Consider the following 18485-nt stretch of genomic DNA (forward strand, 5'->3'; position numbering starts at 1 on the left):
TGCACTCACTCAGCCTATAATGCAGAAAAGAGGTTGCACGTTGGCCGAGGCCGGTCACACCAACCAACTGAAGACTGATTGTTGTGGGGGGACATCCACAAACCCTTTTAAAAGCACACACACACACGCACACACACGGCCACTAATGTAGTGGCGGTGTCCCAGACAGCTTTCCGGAAACATGCCATTTCCTGTGGAGCTACTGCAGGTCTCTGTCCATAAGGCTGATGACTCCCTGGGGCAACCGGCTACTTTACGCTGCTCATATGGACCTATCTACTGTTGCATGACCGGCCCTCCTGACACACACACACACATCGTCACGTGCCCACATAAGCACTCACACACACTCAGACACCAGCTGACGATATTCACGGGCAAGCTAGCTCATTGGAATATCACTATCTCACTGTAATAGTGATTTGCATGGTACATAGAGGCTATTATCTTCTTTCAACATACACTCACGCAAGTGTTATAATTTTCCTTTTGACATGCGAGCAGTAAAGAATAGAGGAGACAGACAGGGAGACTAAATGGCCTGCAGCTCGCTCTCCATCCCTTCTTTACAATTTAATGAGATAAATTAGAGTCTTTAATTAAACTTTAGGAACGAGAGGGAGAACAGGAGCAATGGAGAAACCGGTGATAGATGAGATTTGGTTTACAGAGAAATATGTCACACTTTGCTCTCTAGGATTGTGTTCTCTCAGTAGACCTTCCAGCCTCTTCGTGTGCTGCAGGGACAAATCTGCCTAATGGAAGAGATCTACCTTCGGGCTACCACATTCTGCCCTTTCCTCCGCCAGTCAACCTGCACATTTCTCTAATTTCTCTACAACCCGCCCCTCCTGTCTGGCTGTTCTCGTCCACCCCATCTGTAACGCTCACATACTTAAGATTTAAGTACTAACATGTCATGTCCCTCACCCACCATGCATACAAACCTAACCCCTCCTCCCATCCAAACACCGCACCACTAGCCACAGTAGACAATTAGAACTATTTCTTAGCATTAATTACCATTTTAATTAGCAGGGCTGTGAGAATGAATAATCTGACAGCATATGGCTAAGGGTGCAAAATCATAATCCTATCACAGTGTTATTTATTCCCTCCCAGTTGCAGGGGCTGTTTCAACATGCTGGTCTAATTACTATTGCTGGGGGTGGGGACTGGGAGCCAAGCACAGAAAAAACAATAACAATGCTAATGCTGGAGGCAACGCTGGGTTAGGCCTACACCCAATTCTTAATGCACTCTTTCTCAATAGGGAGCAAGGCTTTAAAAACAAGGAGGGACATGGGGAATGAAAGAGAATCAAGATATGTCCTCTCTTTCCTAATGAGGGTTTTCTTAATGAAAGAGGCAGGAAACTGAATTGAAACATCTGCTCTGGCGAGTGCCTATTCAAATGAAAAGATGAAAAGCCAGTGCTTGTTTGTGATGTGACGGGGAGGAGAGAGAGAGAGAGAGAGAGAGAGAGAGAGAGGGAGGATAATTGAAATAAGAGAGGCGAATGGCTTTCTTAAATAACATCATTTTTATTGCATGTGTCTATAAAGAATCAATACAATCTAAAGCAATGAACTAAGTTTAAATTATCATCTCTTAGTAGCATCACAATATGCAAGATGTGAAATATTTACAATGAAAGACACAGCAAGGATAAGCCCATATCGTAACCTTTTAGATGCTGAATAAAAACTTGAAACATTATCCGAATGCAAAACACTGCTCAAAACACCAAGAGGCTCGATTAGCAAAACACAAAAAAAAGTTTTCATTTCAAATTTGGAGGAGAAAAAAATGTACAAACAGCAAAAAATCTGATTTTAAGGTTTAACAAACATTATTAACAGTATTTATACATTTGGTACGTCTTTGTAAACTAATTTTTTCAAAAGTGTAAATATTGCATATATGCCATTTGTGTTGTACCTACAAGAATTAATCATGTCAAGTATTAATGATTTCTCTTAAAATCTTTTTTTTTTTTTTCTCAGAATTACAGCATTAGAAAATGTCCTCATAGTGGCATCCATTTCACAAGACTATCCCATGACAGTTAAAAAAGAAATCAAAGCCAAACCATTCTGGTTAGCATATAACTTAATTAGTGCGTTTGTCGTATCAGAAAGTTCACTCAAACACAAACTATGTACAGTACAAACAACATAAGTTATTTAACTTAACATCTCTCAAAGTTTCTCAGCGTTTGCTTAAATGTAATTCTCTGTAACGCCGCACTATTTACAGTATATAGGCAACGGTAAAGTACCAGTGAATTCAGATAAATAAAGAGAGGTTTGTATCTGCGTCATAGTTTCGATTCAGTACCTCCGCATGTTGTTGTTGCAGTTGCCGGGGGTGTTTGTCGGGTTGTGTGTGTTCCCGAGCTCGGAACACAGCATGTACTACATTCAATGTGTCTTGTGTTACAATCTAGAAAGTTTGTAAGTGCAAGACCATGCATTAGGCTCCGGCGTCGCGTCCCGCCTGGCTCTCCTCTCAGCTCAAAGTGGAGCTATCGAGCGGCTCATTGAACAGCCAGTCAGACTGTGTCATGCATTTTGCCACATTGCCCAGCACTGCCTGCAACCGTCGGCCAACCGTCGGCTAACCGTGCGGTGCGACGGAGCTCCGCAATGAGGCAATCGGGTGAGAAAATGTAAGATTCTGAGCTGTCCAGTTACTTTGTATAAATAACTTCAAACATTCATGTCCCCGTCCCTTTTCCTGACAGGTCATAACTTCCTGCAGGTTATCACAGGTGAACAGTGGCTGAGTAGATAAAGTGTATAAAAGGTGCTGAGACTTGGTGCTCAGACAGGCCACAGATCTGGTGGTCAGGTCCAGTTGGACCCGGTTCATGCTGCAATGTTTGGATGCGTGAAACCTGCATGCATATGTTATGCAATGCAATGATCAGGCATTCCTCTAAAGTCCTCTGGGTATTCTGTTAGTGTATGAATCCTCTATCTCAGGCATATTCATAAATATATTACTCTGGATCTTTAATACATAATCTTGTCATAAATGTAAGGTGGGGAGAAAAGGAACTTAATCTCAGAGAGGCTGTCTCTCATGATGAACATTCAGTCTAGAAGATGAGGGGTTTAATCTTTGATATACTGCGCGTTTATAGGTCCAAACTTAAAAAAAAAGGTCCATCAGACGGGGGGGGGCTGACGGCTAGAGTAAGGCTTTGGATTGGTGATTTTTAAAAAACATTCACCTCGGAAAATAAATATCTTATATATATATATTTCTACTGTGTGAATTGGTACCAACCTGGTTTTGCTGAGGTAGGGTTTTTTCGTTTTTGAGCAAAATGTTAACTTTGATTTTTAAATATGTTCATAAATGCCACCTCTTTTTGCAGTACAATCTGTATACAAATTCACACACACACACATTTCATTAAATGCATACATACATGATAAATAAATAAATAAATATATGTAATCTGTATGCATGAAAGGTTTTTTTTGCGTGTATGTGTGTGTGTGTGCACACTATGCTCTCCAGGTTTGGTTCACAGGTTTTCAGGTGAGAGTATCTGGCAGATAAGAAGACCAGTTGAAAGTGTATGAATGGCAATAATAATAATAATAATAAAAAGCAAAATAACAATACACTGCAGAATAATTTTGCAGGCCTATGCACAGAGATAAATAGTTACCTAGCTATAGTTAGAGTTAATAGTCCGTTTAAAATTCTTGTTATTTCTTTAAGTAATCTAGTACAGCAGCAGCAGCAGCGATGGCGCCTGAATGTTTTGGTGCCGAGAAAAGCGGAGGGAAGATTTGGGGCAAGGGTCAAGTGTCCGTGTTGCCATGGCGATGGCCGTCCCCGTGACCCTCGAAGGCGGCAAAGAGGTCAAAGGACATCGACTGCAGCGCATGGTCCAGCTGTCGCTGTGGCGACCTCGTCACTTGGCTGCAGTGAAATCCGACGTTCACAGGAGAAGGAGGGAGGAGAGAGGGGGGGGTGACCCATCAGCCTTCATTCTGAAAGAAGAAGAAGAAAAAAACGTGTCATGTGATATACAGACATGAAGTTGGTCAATACTCCCTTCAGAAACTTGATTTAAGAGTGTGTTTACATAAAGTATATATGATTTATTACACTGGATGGAGCAATAGAGGACGACATGGAGTTCAAACGGATACCCCCAGGCTGTTACCAAGTAAGGAAAAAGTGCTCTTCGAGTGGCCTGCCTTTGTGTGTGTGTGTGTTTGTGTGTGTGCGTGTGCGTATTCCTCAGCTGGTAGTCACTGAAGTGGCAGGTGTTTTCACGGCAAGGGAAAAACAGAGTGGCATTTAGCACTGTGCAGCTGACACAGGGCAGTCTCCAATGACGGCAAAAAGAGACAGCAACAACACTCCGAGACGCCGACAAACACACACCCAGGTATTCCTGATTGCATACCTACTGAAGTCAAATAAACAAAAAAAAAATGCCAGGTTCACTCCCCCCCACACACACACACACACACACACACACACACACACACACACACACACACACACACACACACACACACACACACACACACACACACACACACACACACACACACACACACACACACACTACAACTGTGTATTTTCACATACTATAAAACCCTCAGCTCTTCAGAGTGTCACTTTTCTCCCAGTGGAAAGCTGTGCCGACCCTTGCCCCGGTGTACTTGTTTGTGAGGTTTCATTTGCATGCAGAGCTATCAAATGGGAGCGGAAGTCTTGGCTGACACACACACAAGCACACACACACACAAACACACACAAAGCCCCTCTACGCGGCTGCATTTCTTCCCTCACTCGCCGTCTCCTCTCCCTCTTCCCCAGCCACGAACAAGAGCTGTTTTCACAAAGCTGGATGTGATCGTCACTCTCTAAAACAAACCGTTCATTCACTATTACCCCCTCCTCAACTACTCCCACCATAAACACACACACATACACGCCTGTTCTCTGTCTTCGGCCTATACGTCCACGGTGTAAAGGAAAATCAGAGGTTCATGTCAAACCTAAAGCTTGACACAACAACATATTGATGACCAAAACATCACAGAGGAGAAACAACACTAGGCTGATGCAATTTTCCACAGATTGTCACGGATGTCGGAAAAATGCAAAAATGTGGAGTTAATTTGAAAGATCAAATAATTGATTTCCCTCCTGAGGCCACCTGTGCTGGCTTAAGCTCTACCTCCCCATTGCCACGGGTGTCAGAGACAGAAGAAAATAGAAACACAGGGGTTGGAAGTGGTGGAAAAACCACAGTAACAGAATCAACCTGACAGAGAGGAACGGGAATGCAGTGAGGTCATGGGACCGACGGTCCATAACAATCTGTGTGTGTGTGTGTGGAGGGGCTGGGCCAGGCAGCAGCCTGTAGAGGCAGACACTTGGGTGAGAATGACTGAGATCTGCCGGGAAGGAGAAGTGAATCACTAACGGCTCAGATTAGCAACCAGGTGTAGTCATAAGCACTGAAAAACATTATTATTGTATGAGTGCAATAGGACAGTGTGGCGTATGGGGACACACGCTGCTATTCAAACACATGCTGATTGGAGAAAAGTGTGGGTGGGGAGGGCCATTTGGAGGGGGGGGGGATTGAGAGAAGGGAACAGTGGTCCAGCGGGGGAAATGAACCCGATGGCTCCTACCCCTCCTCTTTTTCGAGCACATACACACCCCTCCACCCCTCCCGACGTCCCACGTCTGTGCCCCCTTTCCCAACCAACACACACATTCAAGCTCTGTTCATTATTTATTTAGTTCTCACAGGCTAAATTTAGCCGTGCTCCATTCAGGACTAGGACATACACACACAGGCATGTATTAGCAGCGTCCTCTCCGGTGCTTCAGAAGCAGAGTAAACATGTCCCCGTGTCTGTTGATGCATCGCCCGCTCTGTGCTGCTGCCGAGCTAAATGAATGAGCTTCTAGGGAAGAGGATCATCAACTGTTAGGTACGCTAAAAATGAGCTTCTGCAAACAACAAAAGTGAAGTCGGGGGCAGGTTTCTTCCTCCACATCAGCAGCAGGCTCAGATGTGCTCTGTTTACATTCCTGCCCTGCCGGCTCCTCCCTGATCTACAGCAGTGCTCCACCAAACAAACACTGACTGACTGACTCTTCACCTCTGACCTCCGACACCTCGGTTTGACCAACAAAACAAAAACAACAACCACTGTTGACACTGCTGACTCATTGTTACATTTATTCCAGATAACGCATGGAATCATTTTCTTCGACCATATCTAGTTTTTATATCTTTTTGCGATGATTGTGTGGCTTTTCAATAAAAAACTAAAACTACTAAAGAATGAAAGGGTTGCAACTGACAACTGATTATTTTTTCTGGATTAAACATTTATCCTATAAAATGTCAGAAATTGTGAAAGAAGCCAGTTTTCCCAGAGCCAAAAATGGTGAATTAAAATGTTTCGTTTAGTCTGACCAACAGTGTAAAACCAAAAGATTTTCAATTTACTATCACACATGACCAAGAAAAGCAGCAAATCCTCACAGCTGAGAGTTAATCCTCTGCTCCATACACCTCTGTGGATAAGCATTAATACCGTATCAAAGTCCAGAGAGATAGAGAATCTTCTTATGATGTGCTGGACTATTTATGAATGAAAAACTTCTAAATCAGCCAGAAGCCAGTAGACTGTTGTGTGTGAGTACTATATAGCATGTCACACACACTATCTCTTCCTCATCCTCTAGACAAAACAAGCTACTCAACAATGTCTAATCCTGAAGTGAATGTAATCCTTCTTACCTCCAAGCTAAATTGAGGATACGGTAGGTTGATTTTTTTTTTTTATCTAGCGCTGGAACATCCCGCCCTACTTTACTCAAAGAGTTATGTATCAGACGGCCAGGAGCGCTGTGTGTGTGTTTGTGTGTTTGTGTGCGTGTGTGTGTGTGCCTGTAGGGGAGGGGTGTACCGGACAGGTGAGGACAAAGACTGTATGTTCCTCAAAATAAAGCATGTGTAATCAAATAATCGAGTTGAGGCATTGTTGGCGGAGTTAAATGTTCTAGGCTTGAAATAGGCTACACAAATATAACCTATTATGTACAAGCATATGTACTGTATATCGGGATATGTGCGTATTAATTCAGTTCCCTCTTGCATTTAAAAGGTTATTGTTTAGCAGCCAGCTCTTGATTCTCAGACGTCAACATTTTTTTTATTTTCAATTAATCTGACGATTATTTTCTCCATTATTCGACTAATCATTTTCTCTGCAAAAGGCCAAACCAGAACCTAAAATGACATTTTCAACTGTCAACAGTCCAAAACAATTCAATAATATAAGCCAACAACAAGCAACATATCCTCAAATTCGTCAAGGTGGAGAAAGTTTGGAATTTTCGCGAATGAAACGATAAATCTGTTTTCAAAATAGCTGCCGGTTAATTCTATGTCAATGGGCTAATCCATTAATCGTTTCAGCTGTAGAAGTTTCAAATCAAGCCTCCAAACCAGTTGGCTATTAGTTGTGTGTTATTGTTGTCGGCGGTGTGAGTTAAACCGAGCAGAAAGAGGAGTGAGAGTCTTGTTAGTGGCTCTGATCAGATATGATTAGCTAATTGTTTAATGCATCGTTAGACAATCCTCTATGGCCTCTGGTGTGAAAAGCCAATCAGAGACAGTCCACTGAGGTCAGATAACAACAGGAAAAACACAAGGCTCAAACGCACCGGTGTGGAGAAGGTGTGTGTGTGTGTGTGTGTGTGTGTAGTCACATGATTTCTGAAAAACAGAAACCAATGCCTGGAGAGAAGCGGGGGAGAAACGGGGGAGGAGAGGAGGAAGAGGAGGAGGAGGAGGAGGGGGGAGGGTTTTGGGTTGGTGTATGGCTTCTTGAAACTGCCTCGCCACACCCCCCACCTTCTCCCTGTTGTTGTTGCGGCAGATGGCGGCCAGTCATTAGCGTATTGTCACTCTCCTCTGAAGGGCCAGATAACCAGTGAGCACTGCTTGGCAGGGCAGGTGCAAAACCCCTGACCCCCCCACCCCTCCACCATCTGCTGATGGCTGCATGTAGTATATGTACGCACACAGGAGAGGAAGACACACAGGCAGAAGTGAGAATGAGTGTGTTTCGGTGGTGGTGGGGCAGTCTGAGCCCACAAATGAAAAGGCATGGAGAGTGTGAGTCACTCTTCTCCCCTGTCTGCACCCGTGCTTTTAGCCAGACAGAGAAACATTAGATAGACGAGGACAGAAGTGGGAAAAGGAGGTGACGGGTATAAAGCAGCTTTAAGGAAGAAAAGAGATGTGGCGAGAGACATTTACTCTAAAAGGCGAGGTAAGATTAGGTCAGCCAAAGAATGGGAGTAAGAAGTTGTAAAAATAGTAGCGTGCACACACCTCCAGGGTTTGTTTTCGCCACAGTGATGGAGGTGTGTGGATTTCTGGAAATGTCCCTATGGCAATATATCCCTCCCCCCACTCAGAGTCTCTCACACACACAGAGCTGGTTCAAAGGTCAAGAAACTGACATTGTCGACAGGGCCAGAAGGCGTGCACTGAAAGCTAAACAGCCCTCTCCTCTGGCCCATCGCCTCCCCTCTCCCTGCACGTCATGTCAGGGCCAAAACCCAAACAACAACAGTGTAGCCTCTCACTGGACTAACGGATTCCTCACATGAAAACCTCCATATACAGACAGGCAGGGTCTGTATATGGAGGCCCCTCCGTCTCCGTCTCCTCCCCAGTAACTCCAGATGTCAAATGAGGACAGGTGATTTGATTTCCTGATCTGCCCGTTTCAAATTGATGTACCGTGCGGAATGCAAACTAGTTCACTCAGTGATAACAGGAGAATGTGGTAAAGCCTGTCATCTTGTAGTAAACAGTCATGCCTTCCTTTTCCTCTCACACACAAGCAACAGAGGAGTTTTTGTGTTTTGATAAGAGTATGAATGACTTGCCACGCTGGTCACATCCCTGATCAGAGAGCCAAGTCGTTCACTATTATGTACAAGGATGTTTGTTTGTTAGGAAGGGCTTATGTAACCACGATACAGTAGAAAAAGGCCAACTCTTACCGGAATGACACTGATCTCTATCTCTTTCTAAGATTCTTTTCTTCCTTTCCTTGTTACTCCTCCATTCCTCCCCCCTCACTCACTCTCTCTCTCTCTCTCCCTCTCCCAGCAACTCAATTGTCTATTTTGTTGTACATGAAAAACAAAACAAGTCGTCCATCCTTCACCATTGTTCCTCCATCTCCCTCTTTTCTCCCCCCTGCTCTCGTGACCTTGGACAAACGTTTCTACTGTGGTTACAAAAATTCAATATTTGGGCCCTGTCCTCTGAAACACAAAAGTACCAGGACACAATGATTGGACAATAAGCGGGAGGTTCACAAGTATGTGCGTGTACATAGTAAAAGTCATATGGGTTCATACTAGGGGCTGAGTATTGGCCAGAATCTGGCGATACGATACGTATCATGATGACACCAATGGATTCTTTAGGTTATATAGTTTCATATGATGCCAGTATCTTCACTCTAGCTTTAAAACTGAGCCCGCTACAACCTCCGAAAGACAGAATAGCGGCCGGGTCATCTGGTGGGCAGACAGATTTTTAAACGGTTAATTGAAGGTCCAATATTGTAAAAGTGAGATTTTCTTGTCTTTTTTTATCATATAGCAGGTTTAAGTGCTATATGACTACTGTGAAAGTATGGAAACACTAAATCCAGGATTCCTGTAACTTTGTGATGTCACAAATATACAATATTTAGACCCTTGACACAGTTTTAAACGTAAACATTCTAAATGTGTCCCAGTTTATTTCCAGTTGCAGTGTATGTGAATGACATCAACTGACAGGAAGTAAACAGGGACCCAAGCTGTTGCCTCACAATGCAATTCCATTGCCATTCTATTGAAATGTGCTAAAACGGAGCGTTTCAGACGGAGGGTAAATACAGGAATATTCAGACAAAATGAGGAAAATAAAAGGTTTTGTAGAACATTACAGCATGGTAACATGTTCTAGTAGAAACATAAACTACAAGTATAAGTACAAGTATGAACCTGAAAATTAGCTTAATATAGGACCTTTAAAAATCGATACAGCGCTTGAGAATCGATACAGTTTCGAGATACTCATGTGTAGCGATATTTTCTTACACCCCTAGTTCACACAAAACATAAAGTGCCCCGTCCTGTGTCGAACTGTTTCATTAGCGTGTTTGTGAAGTTGCTCACAGTAAAAAGAATCCTCCAACCCTCCCTCTGAGTCCATCCCACCAGGTTAGAAAAACAAGTGAGCATTCACCTCTCCCAGCAACCTTTGCACACTGCCCGCATTCCAGTCCTGAAACCCAGTACCTGATAATTGATAAACAACTGACTCACTTGTTTTTCTGGGGAACCCGATGACTTGCACCAAGCCCCACGCTGGCTGCGCTCGCAGCATGAGAGCGGGCAGAGACGGAGACAAAGAGAGACAACTTGGTTGTGAAACCACAAACAGCAATTAAACTCTTGTATTTCACCATCAGGAACACTGCCTCCTGACTCACGATGATCCCCGACACTGTGTACTTTCTTTGTCAAACAACAGCAACTTCTGACATGCCCCTGCGAGGTCATCTATCCCTGTAAATAATCCCTGCCATTTAGAGATGCATGAAAAGCCGCTGATGCAACGGTGAACAAAATGAGGTGAAAGGTAATATTATGATGGCAACTTGTTCCTTCCCACAGAGACACTTAGTCATAAGGATTTCATGCCTTACTCACACACATACCAGCTTTATAACAGCTACAAAACACTATTGTAAAATGGGAAATAAAGATGTGTTTTTTTTTGTCCTGTCCCAGCTACTTCCATGTGTGCATCATGTGCAGTGCTGCATGCGTCACTGGATCAGACTGGATGTTTTTTGAAAATACTGACGTGGAATAAAACTGCGTCACTGAGTGGAGACCATTCACACAAACACACAACAGCAGCATCAAGCAAGCCACAACAGAACATAACAAGTCCGGCCATAGCTTTCAAAATAAAATGCTTGCAAATTCAAATGATTTAAATCAAGTGAATCCTGAATTGAAATTCAGTTGCTGTTTTCCCTTTGAGGAGAGGAGTGCAAAGGGAAACATGCTCCAAAAAATGTGGATGCACTTTTGCCAGTTCACTGATTTTACCTTTTTATTTCTATACTTTTATTTGGAAGGAAACAGCCTGGTTTCCCGGTGTGTCTGCTCTAATATCTCTATGCAGTCTGAAGCAGATCTGAGACCGAGTAAACAGCCCTCCTCACTCCTCGGCATCGAACAGCCTTGCGATTTGTCGATGTGTCATGGGTGTGACGAGTAGGTGACTAATCCTATCTAAACATTGCAGCCTACACCCAACAGCAATGTTCAAAACAACTTTACTCCCAAAGCCTAACTGCAGACTGCTGCTCTAACACACAGTATGTGTTGGTATGTAACCACTGTCAATGTAAAACAGACTGACATTTCATTACATAACACTATAGGTTGTTATTTGTTATTGGTCAGTGGCTTTACTTCTAATTTGAACAGCAGAGAAACTACAAGGTAGTAGTAATGTGAAACGTGTGTAACCTATAGCCTAGATATCCAGACAAATAACAAACACTGTATGTTGGTTTTTAACTAGTCAGTGGGTTAAATCCATAGTCACACGGGACAAACTGTAGACACAGAAATGAAGCGGTTTGTTTACAGCATGTCCTTTAAAATATAATTAGTATTCTCAACTTTGGAATGCAAATGAACCCAGAAGTGCTGCTTAGCAAAGAGTGGCCTATCTCTGCAGAGTATACAGTAGCCCTGAGGCGGATCTCTATCCTACTCCCAAGCCGTGACACCACTCCCTTCATGAATGAAAGCCTACTGAATGAATGAGTGTGTGTGGCAGAATATGAAAACACTCACCTTTCACAGCAGCAGCAGTCTCCTTGAATCCCATGCTGGCGTAGGGGCTCGTGTTGAAACCATTCATGCCCCCTTTGCAGCCACAGGCGGTGGTCGTCTTGAACCTCAGGAGTCCATCGCAGCCCCCTAACCTGCATCCTCCGAGGTTTCCCTCCATCAGGTTTAAGGCAATGTAGTTGAGTCCGTTTTGATAACCGGCTGACATCTCCCTGCACATGGGGCTGTTGCTGCCGTAGTCCTCGTCGGAGCCCTCAGAGCTGCAGACGGCGTGGGATACATTCTCCACAGAGGCAGAGCTGTGCCGTTTGGTGTCATGGGCAAAGGATGGGCACACTGGTGTCACGGTGGTGGTGGAGGAGAAGGTCTCAGAACTGTGCCGCCGGCGCCCCTGAGGGTCGGCCCGAATCACTTTGGCCCCCATGTGTGGATCCAAGAGGGTGACAGATAACGAAGGCCCCCCTAGGAGAAAAGAGTCCACTGGCGCAGGGGCCACGCCATCTACAATGCTGCTATCAAGGCTGAGTCTCTGGACACAGGCAGTGGGGCTGGTGGGGAGGGGGGTGTCATCAGTGGTGCAGAGAGCAGGTAGAGGGGCAGGAGGACTGAAAGTCATCTCAGTGTAGTCATCCTTGACTGGAGCAGGCTGACACACCAGGCTCACCTGCTGTTGGAGGGGATACTCCTCTACCATCCCCCTCTCCTCGGCCGGTTTCTCTATGCTTTTTTTCTCTTCTCCCTTCTCGCCTCCCTGCATGTTCTGCTGGGCGTTCACCAGACTAGGGCAAGTCAAGACTTCAGGCGTGTGGTTTAGGCACACTGCAGGGGGGGAACCCCCGGGTTGGTGTGAGCCGAGGTGACCCGTGGAGCTGACGTCAACATTAGCATAGTCTGAGAGTGGCAGGGATCCCCTCTCTGCACACTTTAAACTCACAGAGGTCTCAGAGCTCTCTGACAATGAGGATGCCAGCAGGTCGCGAGTTGCCCTACTATAGTCTATGTTGATGTACTCTCCAGGGCTGCGTGGCTCTGAGGGAAGCGGGTGTTCGCTCATACATGGTAGTGTTCTGAGGGATTCCAGGGCCAGGCGGGTGGGCCGACATACCCTACTCCGGTGTAGCAGACCTCCATCTACCCGAGCCACTCTGAGAGGAGATGGGGCAGAGGAAGGGACGCTCGGGGCCCTAGGAGAGCTGCTGGCCACAGAGTTTCCTGGAGAGACAGGACAATAGTTGGACTCCTCTTCTATCCGCTGTCTCTGTAAACTCATCACCACATACTGGTCTTTGTCCGTGGACCCGTTGCGCTGCAACTGGCCTTTAAGGGAGCGTGGTAGAGAGCTGTGAGAATAAGGCTGTCTGTGAAGCTGCAGGGGGTGGGGATCTCCCCCCGGAGGACTGAGGATGTATTCTGGGGGTGTGAGAGACACCAGGGGGTCAACAGGAGACATGTTCAGGTACTCTCCATTGGTGAGCTTTCCATCAGTGCTGTCTACTGACATCTTGGTTCCGCACCACATCCGCATGTAGCCGCTGTCCTCCAGAGAAACACTCCCAGGGGAGTCTGTGTGCGGGGCCAGCCCCGTTGTAGAGTGTGAACGGGGGTTGATGATCTGCTTTGGAGCAGAAACACACATGGGGCTCATGGGCATGTAGGGGTCGTGCTTGGACCCTGGCGTCTGGGATGCCACACCTGGCATCATGGGCATATAGCCGCTGTCACCTTTGAGACCGCTAATGGTGATCTGAACATCCCTGTAATCCTCCGGATAGATCCCTTTAGGGGAGGCAGTGTGACACCTACGAAAACAATGGCTTCCATTGCTATACGAGGCCCTCATAAGAGTGTACTCATCCAGGGAGGCTGAAGATACTTGTGGGGGACCCCTCTGCTGGCGGGGGGTAGTGAGGGAGTATGTGCGCTTCCGATAAGCCTTGTCCAGCTCCGGTAAACGCCGGTAACCGTTCTGCCGCTCCATCACCATGTAGCCCTCGAGCTCACTGCCATCCCGGGACGGGGGAGTGTCCGCTTTGAGGGACTCAGGAGTGTTGCTACGGAGGGTAAGCCCTAGCCTCAGGTCCCGGGCATCCGCAGGGCTAGATCCATACTCCTCACACGATATAAAACCAGCATCGCTGGGGGAGCCGGAGAAGGAGGCACTGCAGCTGGAGGGACGAGGAGCACCACTGTCTGGGCAGGATGACATACTCCCTGAGCTAGGGGTGGTGATGGGTGGGGATGGAGACAGGGGCATGGACATGGACTTACTGTGCTGGAGGGAAGAAGACTCAAATGTCCGACAAGGGCGCATTGAAATGGTGTGAGATCTGGTCAGGAGGGTCCTGTGGACCCCTGGGCTGAGGGGGCTACCAGTCACTGACATGGGGCGAGCCATGGTGCCATCACCCTCACTGGCTGTGCGTATTCGACAGGAGGAGAACTTGCTCACAGGAGAGGTCATAGCCATGCTGTCGGTGCGAGACCTCCGGGTAAGCCCTGTCTGGCTTGGGGGCAGATTGTGCAGGTTCCTCCTTGTGGGCACAGAGATGGGATTGGTACCAGACGACTGGCTTTTGCTGCGAGGACGGAACTCCGACAGCTCCTTCATGGCTTTCATCGCCTCCAGGATGGTTTCGTGGATGTTTTGCGCCACAACGGAGTCATCAGCCTGCATCCAGAACTCCCCAGGACCAGTGGTTGCGGATCGACCCACCTCGATGAAGAAGAAGCTGTCTGAATGACCGCACCTCCGGATGTTCATCAGCTGTAACGTTACCGACGCAGCCTCTGAGTTCAGCTTCACGAAGCTGATCGTCCGGCTGGAGAGACACAGTCTGTACACTCCGGTTAGATTCCTGGTTTGCCCCAAACCTTTGGATTTCAGGTTGACCTGCCAGACCTCCTTGTAGACAAGAGACACCGGCGTTATCACCCCGTAGCTCGCCTCGTCGAAGCCGACCAGAGAGGACGCAGAGCTGGAGGCGGATCCGTCGTAGACTCTCCCCTCCGCCATGAGATCCGTCAGCAGCCGGTACCAGCTCTCCTGCTCCGGCTCGTTCTCAGCCGCCACTGCGAAATACTCATCCTTGGTGTACAGAGCGATGAGATATTTGTGTTTCGCGTCGGCTCTCTTGTTGATATTGAGGCAGCAGTCCAGAGGGATAACTCTCTTCGCGGTGGATTTGTTTCTCCATTTCTTCTCGCTCTCGTAGTACTCCAGCCGCGCAGCGAAACCTTCGCTCGGCTCTTTCAACACGAAGAAGCGCTTGTGTCCGTGTTTCTGCTTCTTCAGATAGCCGCATTTCTTGATAGTGTTGTTGGTAGTATTACCGGGTAGTAGCGGCGGATCTCCGGTGTTTGGCGGACTCGCCATTCTCGCTGCTATCAAGACAACAATGCTTTTCCTTTTCCTTTGAGTTGTTGCTGAAGAAAAACGACGCGCGTCTTTTTTTTCTATTCTAATCCTCCTCTTTTATTCCCAGAGCGTTCGTCTTCTTCCACAGCTGAGCGGTAAATAACACATGTCTGCTGCTGCTGCTAGTGTCCGGACTGAGGAGAGGAGGGTGAAACAACATGTGACGATCTACACATTCAGCTCTCGTGTGTGTGTGTAAAAAAAAAAAAAAAAGAAAAAAGAAAAAGAGGACGGAAAAGGAGGAGAAAAAAATACACACACCGACAGAGTGGGCGGTTCAGTGCGCTCGGCTCATTGGGCTCATTGGTGGAAACGAGATGAATGCTGGAGAGAGAGAGAGAGAGAGACAGAGCGAGAGAGAGAAGGAAAAAGCCCTCCTACTATCACTCTGCCCTCTTCCGACTCATTTGAGCTATAGTCAGTCTTTATTTATAGCAGCTCTGGTCCTGTGATCCAACATTTGACTACTGTGGAGATTTTTTTTGGTCAATCTAAATATACCAAACGAGATGTTCCTGACCAAAAAAGAAGCCCACATTTTGCGTCATGGGAGTTGAGGTGGATTAAAAACATAATAGAATAAATAGTAACCTGAGTATATTTTGGTATTCACAGAAGGAGCACATTTATATTCTTTTTATTATGCGTTTTGTATGTATTTTATTATTTGAACTGTCTTTTATCTGGACCCTGAGTCTGTAAAACAGTTTTGAATGAATGAAAGACTTTATTTCGAACATAAAATCAATAAAAACAGATACAAAATAATAACAAACAAAACAAGAGTAATAGTGTCCGAAAAGGAGTAGGTAGAAGTAAAACTTATATTTCCCTACCCCTTTCTCACTTCTCCTCTAATAACTCATATATCATACAATGGTAATATAATATAATATATAAATTATCCCAGATTTATTTACATCCCAAATTAAATATATGAACAGCATCCCAAGTTTATTTACAACCCACATATCCATCCAGAGTTAAAAAGTAGATATAAACCAACACTTAAAACACAACCCTTAACACAACTCTTCCTCATCCATGCCTCCCAAAAATATCTTTTTTGTATAGCTTTTTAAGGTGTTTTTTGATTTGATTGATTTGTTTATTTTCCCTTAATTCTTACACTGTTATTGTTTTATTCCCTTATAGCCTCCTCTTATGATGTTTTTCCACAACCCCTCGACCATATTTCACCATGTCTGTAGAGGCAGCCTCTCCAGCTGGTAAACAACATCACCTGGTCGAGACTGCGGCTCTGTGGAGAGGAATTTAACATTCCCTGTGCGTCTCCCAGCCAAAATACAATCACACAGGATTTTCCAACCCCTCTTTCCTTTCCAGTCTTCAGAGAAAGCATCAAAGTGTTCATGATAAACAACAATAGTACGGTGAAGAGCTGATATAGAGCAGTGTGCTTCATTGCGTAACAATGTCGCCCACGTTATTCCTGTTTGCCTGGAGCTCCCTGGATAGCTGATCACATATTATCATATAATCCACTTCCGACTGCTTTATCTGTGTTATTTGTCTCCCCATCGATAAACAGTGTGTGATAATTCAGGATGACAACATATACTCACACTATTTACAGTTACAATATAGCTTAATCTACAAGAAATAGTCCTCCCCCTGTCAGCGAAACAGAGGAATGACCCATATAAGGTTATATTTAAAAAAAAAAAAAAAGAAAAATCATGATGACGTAAAAAAAATCCTCCTGATCTTGATGCGTCAATGCTGGTACCGTGCGCAATGATGAAATGCTGGAGCCAGCTGGGTACCGTGGTGATGAGAGTGTGTGCCTGACAGCCAATAGGCTTTTACTTCCAATATTATATTTATTGTTTTGTTTTTTGTTCATTTTGAAACAACAGAACAAACATTCACAAACGTCCCCACACCCAGTAAAATAACAGTAAAGACCTGGCAGCAGGGTTGCCTTTATGTTACTGTAAAATTAACATTATTATACTGTCGCTGACATTTACAGTATTTTACAGTTAATTTACTGTTTAAAGATACATTATATAGCTGTTTTTCACCTTTCCTTTACATTATCTTACTGATTTGTTTCAATGCACTATTTAGGTTGTATTTTTTACATACATTTTAATAAACATTATTTTTGCCTAGATGAATAGACTTAGCAGGTTACAAACATTGGAATAGTCACACTAAATACAATTAAAGGCACTTGTTAGGAAAAAGGCTATAGTAGACTTGTTGACACTTTTCCCAAAATGTCTGTCTCTAGCTGGCTACAAGCACAGAATACAAACTATAACAACATGTGAGTGAAGAACATCACAGAGCTAATTCACTGATTTTACAATCATGTACAATGTACAAGCCTCACATGTGCAGATCAGGTCCCAGAATTAAAAAAATACTGCATGAAACTGTTACTGATGATACTTTAGACAGTTGATTAGCAGTAAAGTGCTGTTTTTTAAGATTGCATTATAGTTCAGTTAAAAAACGGCCTAATTTAACAGATTTTCTTTTGTATTAACAGTAAAGCACTGTTTTTAGCAATAACAGGTTAATACTGTTGAAATCCTGCTGTAAATTAACAGCAATTGTTTACAGTGCAATAATAACATTCTCGGTACAAAGAAACTTAATAAACGTAATATTAATATAAAATAAGCCAGTATAGATACAGGAAAAACATATATACAAAAAATAGATATAAAAGTAAAAAGAATATACACAAGTAAAAGAAGTACAATTTAAAAAAATAAAATAAAATAAAATTGATTTATATATACATATATATACCGTATACATATATACATACATATACATATACGCACATGCAGTATATACACATACAAAAACACATATACATATAATCAATTAAAAAAAAATCAGTGTACAATTCAGTCATCAACCTATTCCATCTCCCTATTCACACTCATCCTGCTCCAGCAATGATACAAATTACAAGCTACCTTGGAGTGACGGTGGTAAAACCAACCCTTATCCAATCACAGGGATCTACAGTCAGGCCGTTCATAAAATGTATGAAAGGTTTCCACATCATATAAAAATCCTCAACTTTACCTCTTACTATGAAAGTCAGTTTTTCTAATGCAATAGG

At 44.4% G+C, this 18485-nt stretch overlaps 1 protein-coding gene across 1 annotated transcript; it reads right to left on the reverse strand.

Moving 5' to 3' along the window:
• Nucleotides 1–1522: 1522 nt before the first annotated feature.
• irs2b (insulin receptor substrate 2b) lies at nucleotides 1523–15756 on the reverse strand. Its single transcript, XM_037789289.1, has 2 exons — nucleotides 11965–15756; nucleotides 1523–4013 (listed from the first exon to the last, which is right to left on the reverse strand). The coding sequence occupies exons 1-2, from the start codon at nucleotides 15332–15334 to the stop codon at nucleotides 4009–4011; spliced, it is 3375 nt and encodes a 1124-aa protein (XP_037645217.1). The 5' UTR covers nucleotides 15335–15756; the 3' UTR covers nucleotides 1523–4008.
• Between the last annotated feature and the right edge of the window lie 2729 nt (nucleotides 15757–18485).

The sequence above is a fragment of the Sebastes umbrosus genome, chromosome 13 (genome assembly GCF_015220745.1).
Source record: "Sebastes umbrosus isolate fSebUmb1 chromosome 13, fSebUmb1.pri, whole genome shotgun sequence".
Classification (NCBI taxonomy): Eukaryota; Metazoa; Chordata; class Actinopteri; order Perciformes; family Sebastidae; genus Sebastes; species Sebastes umbrosus.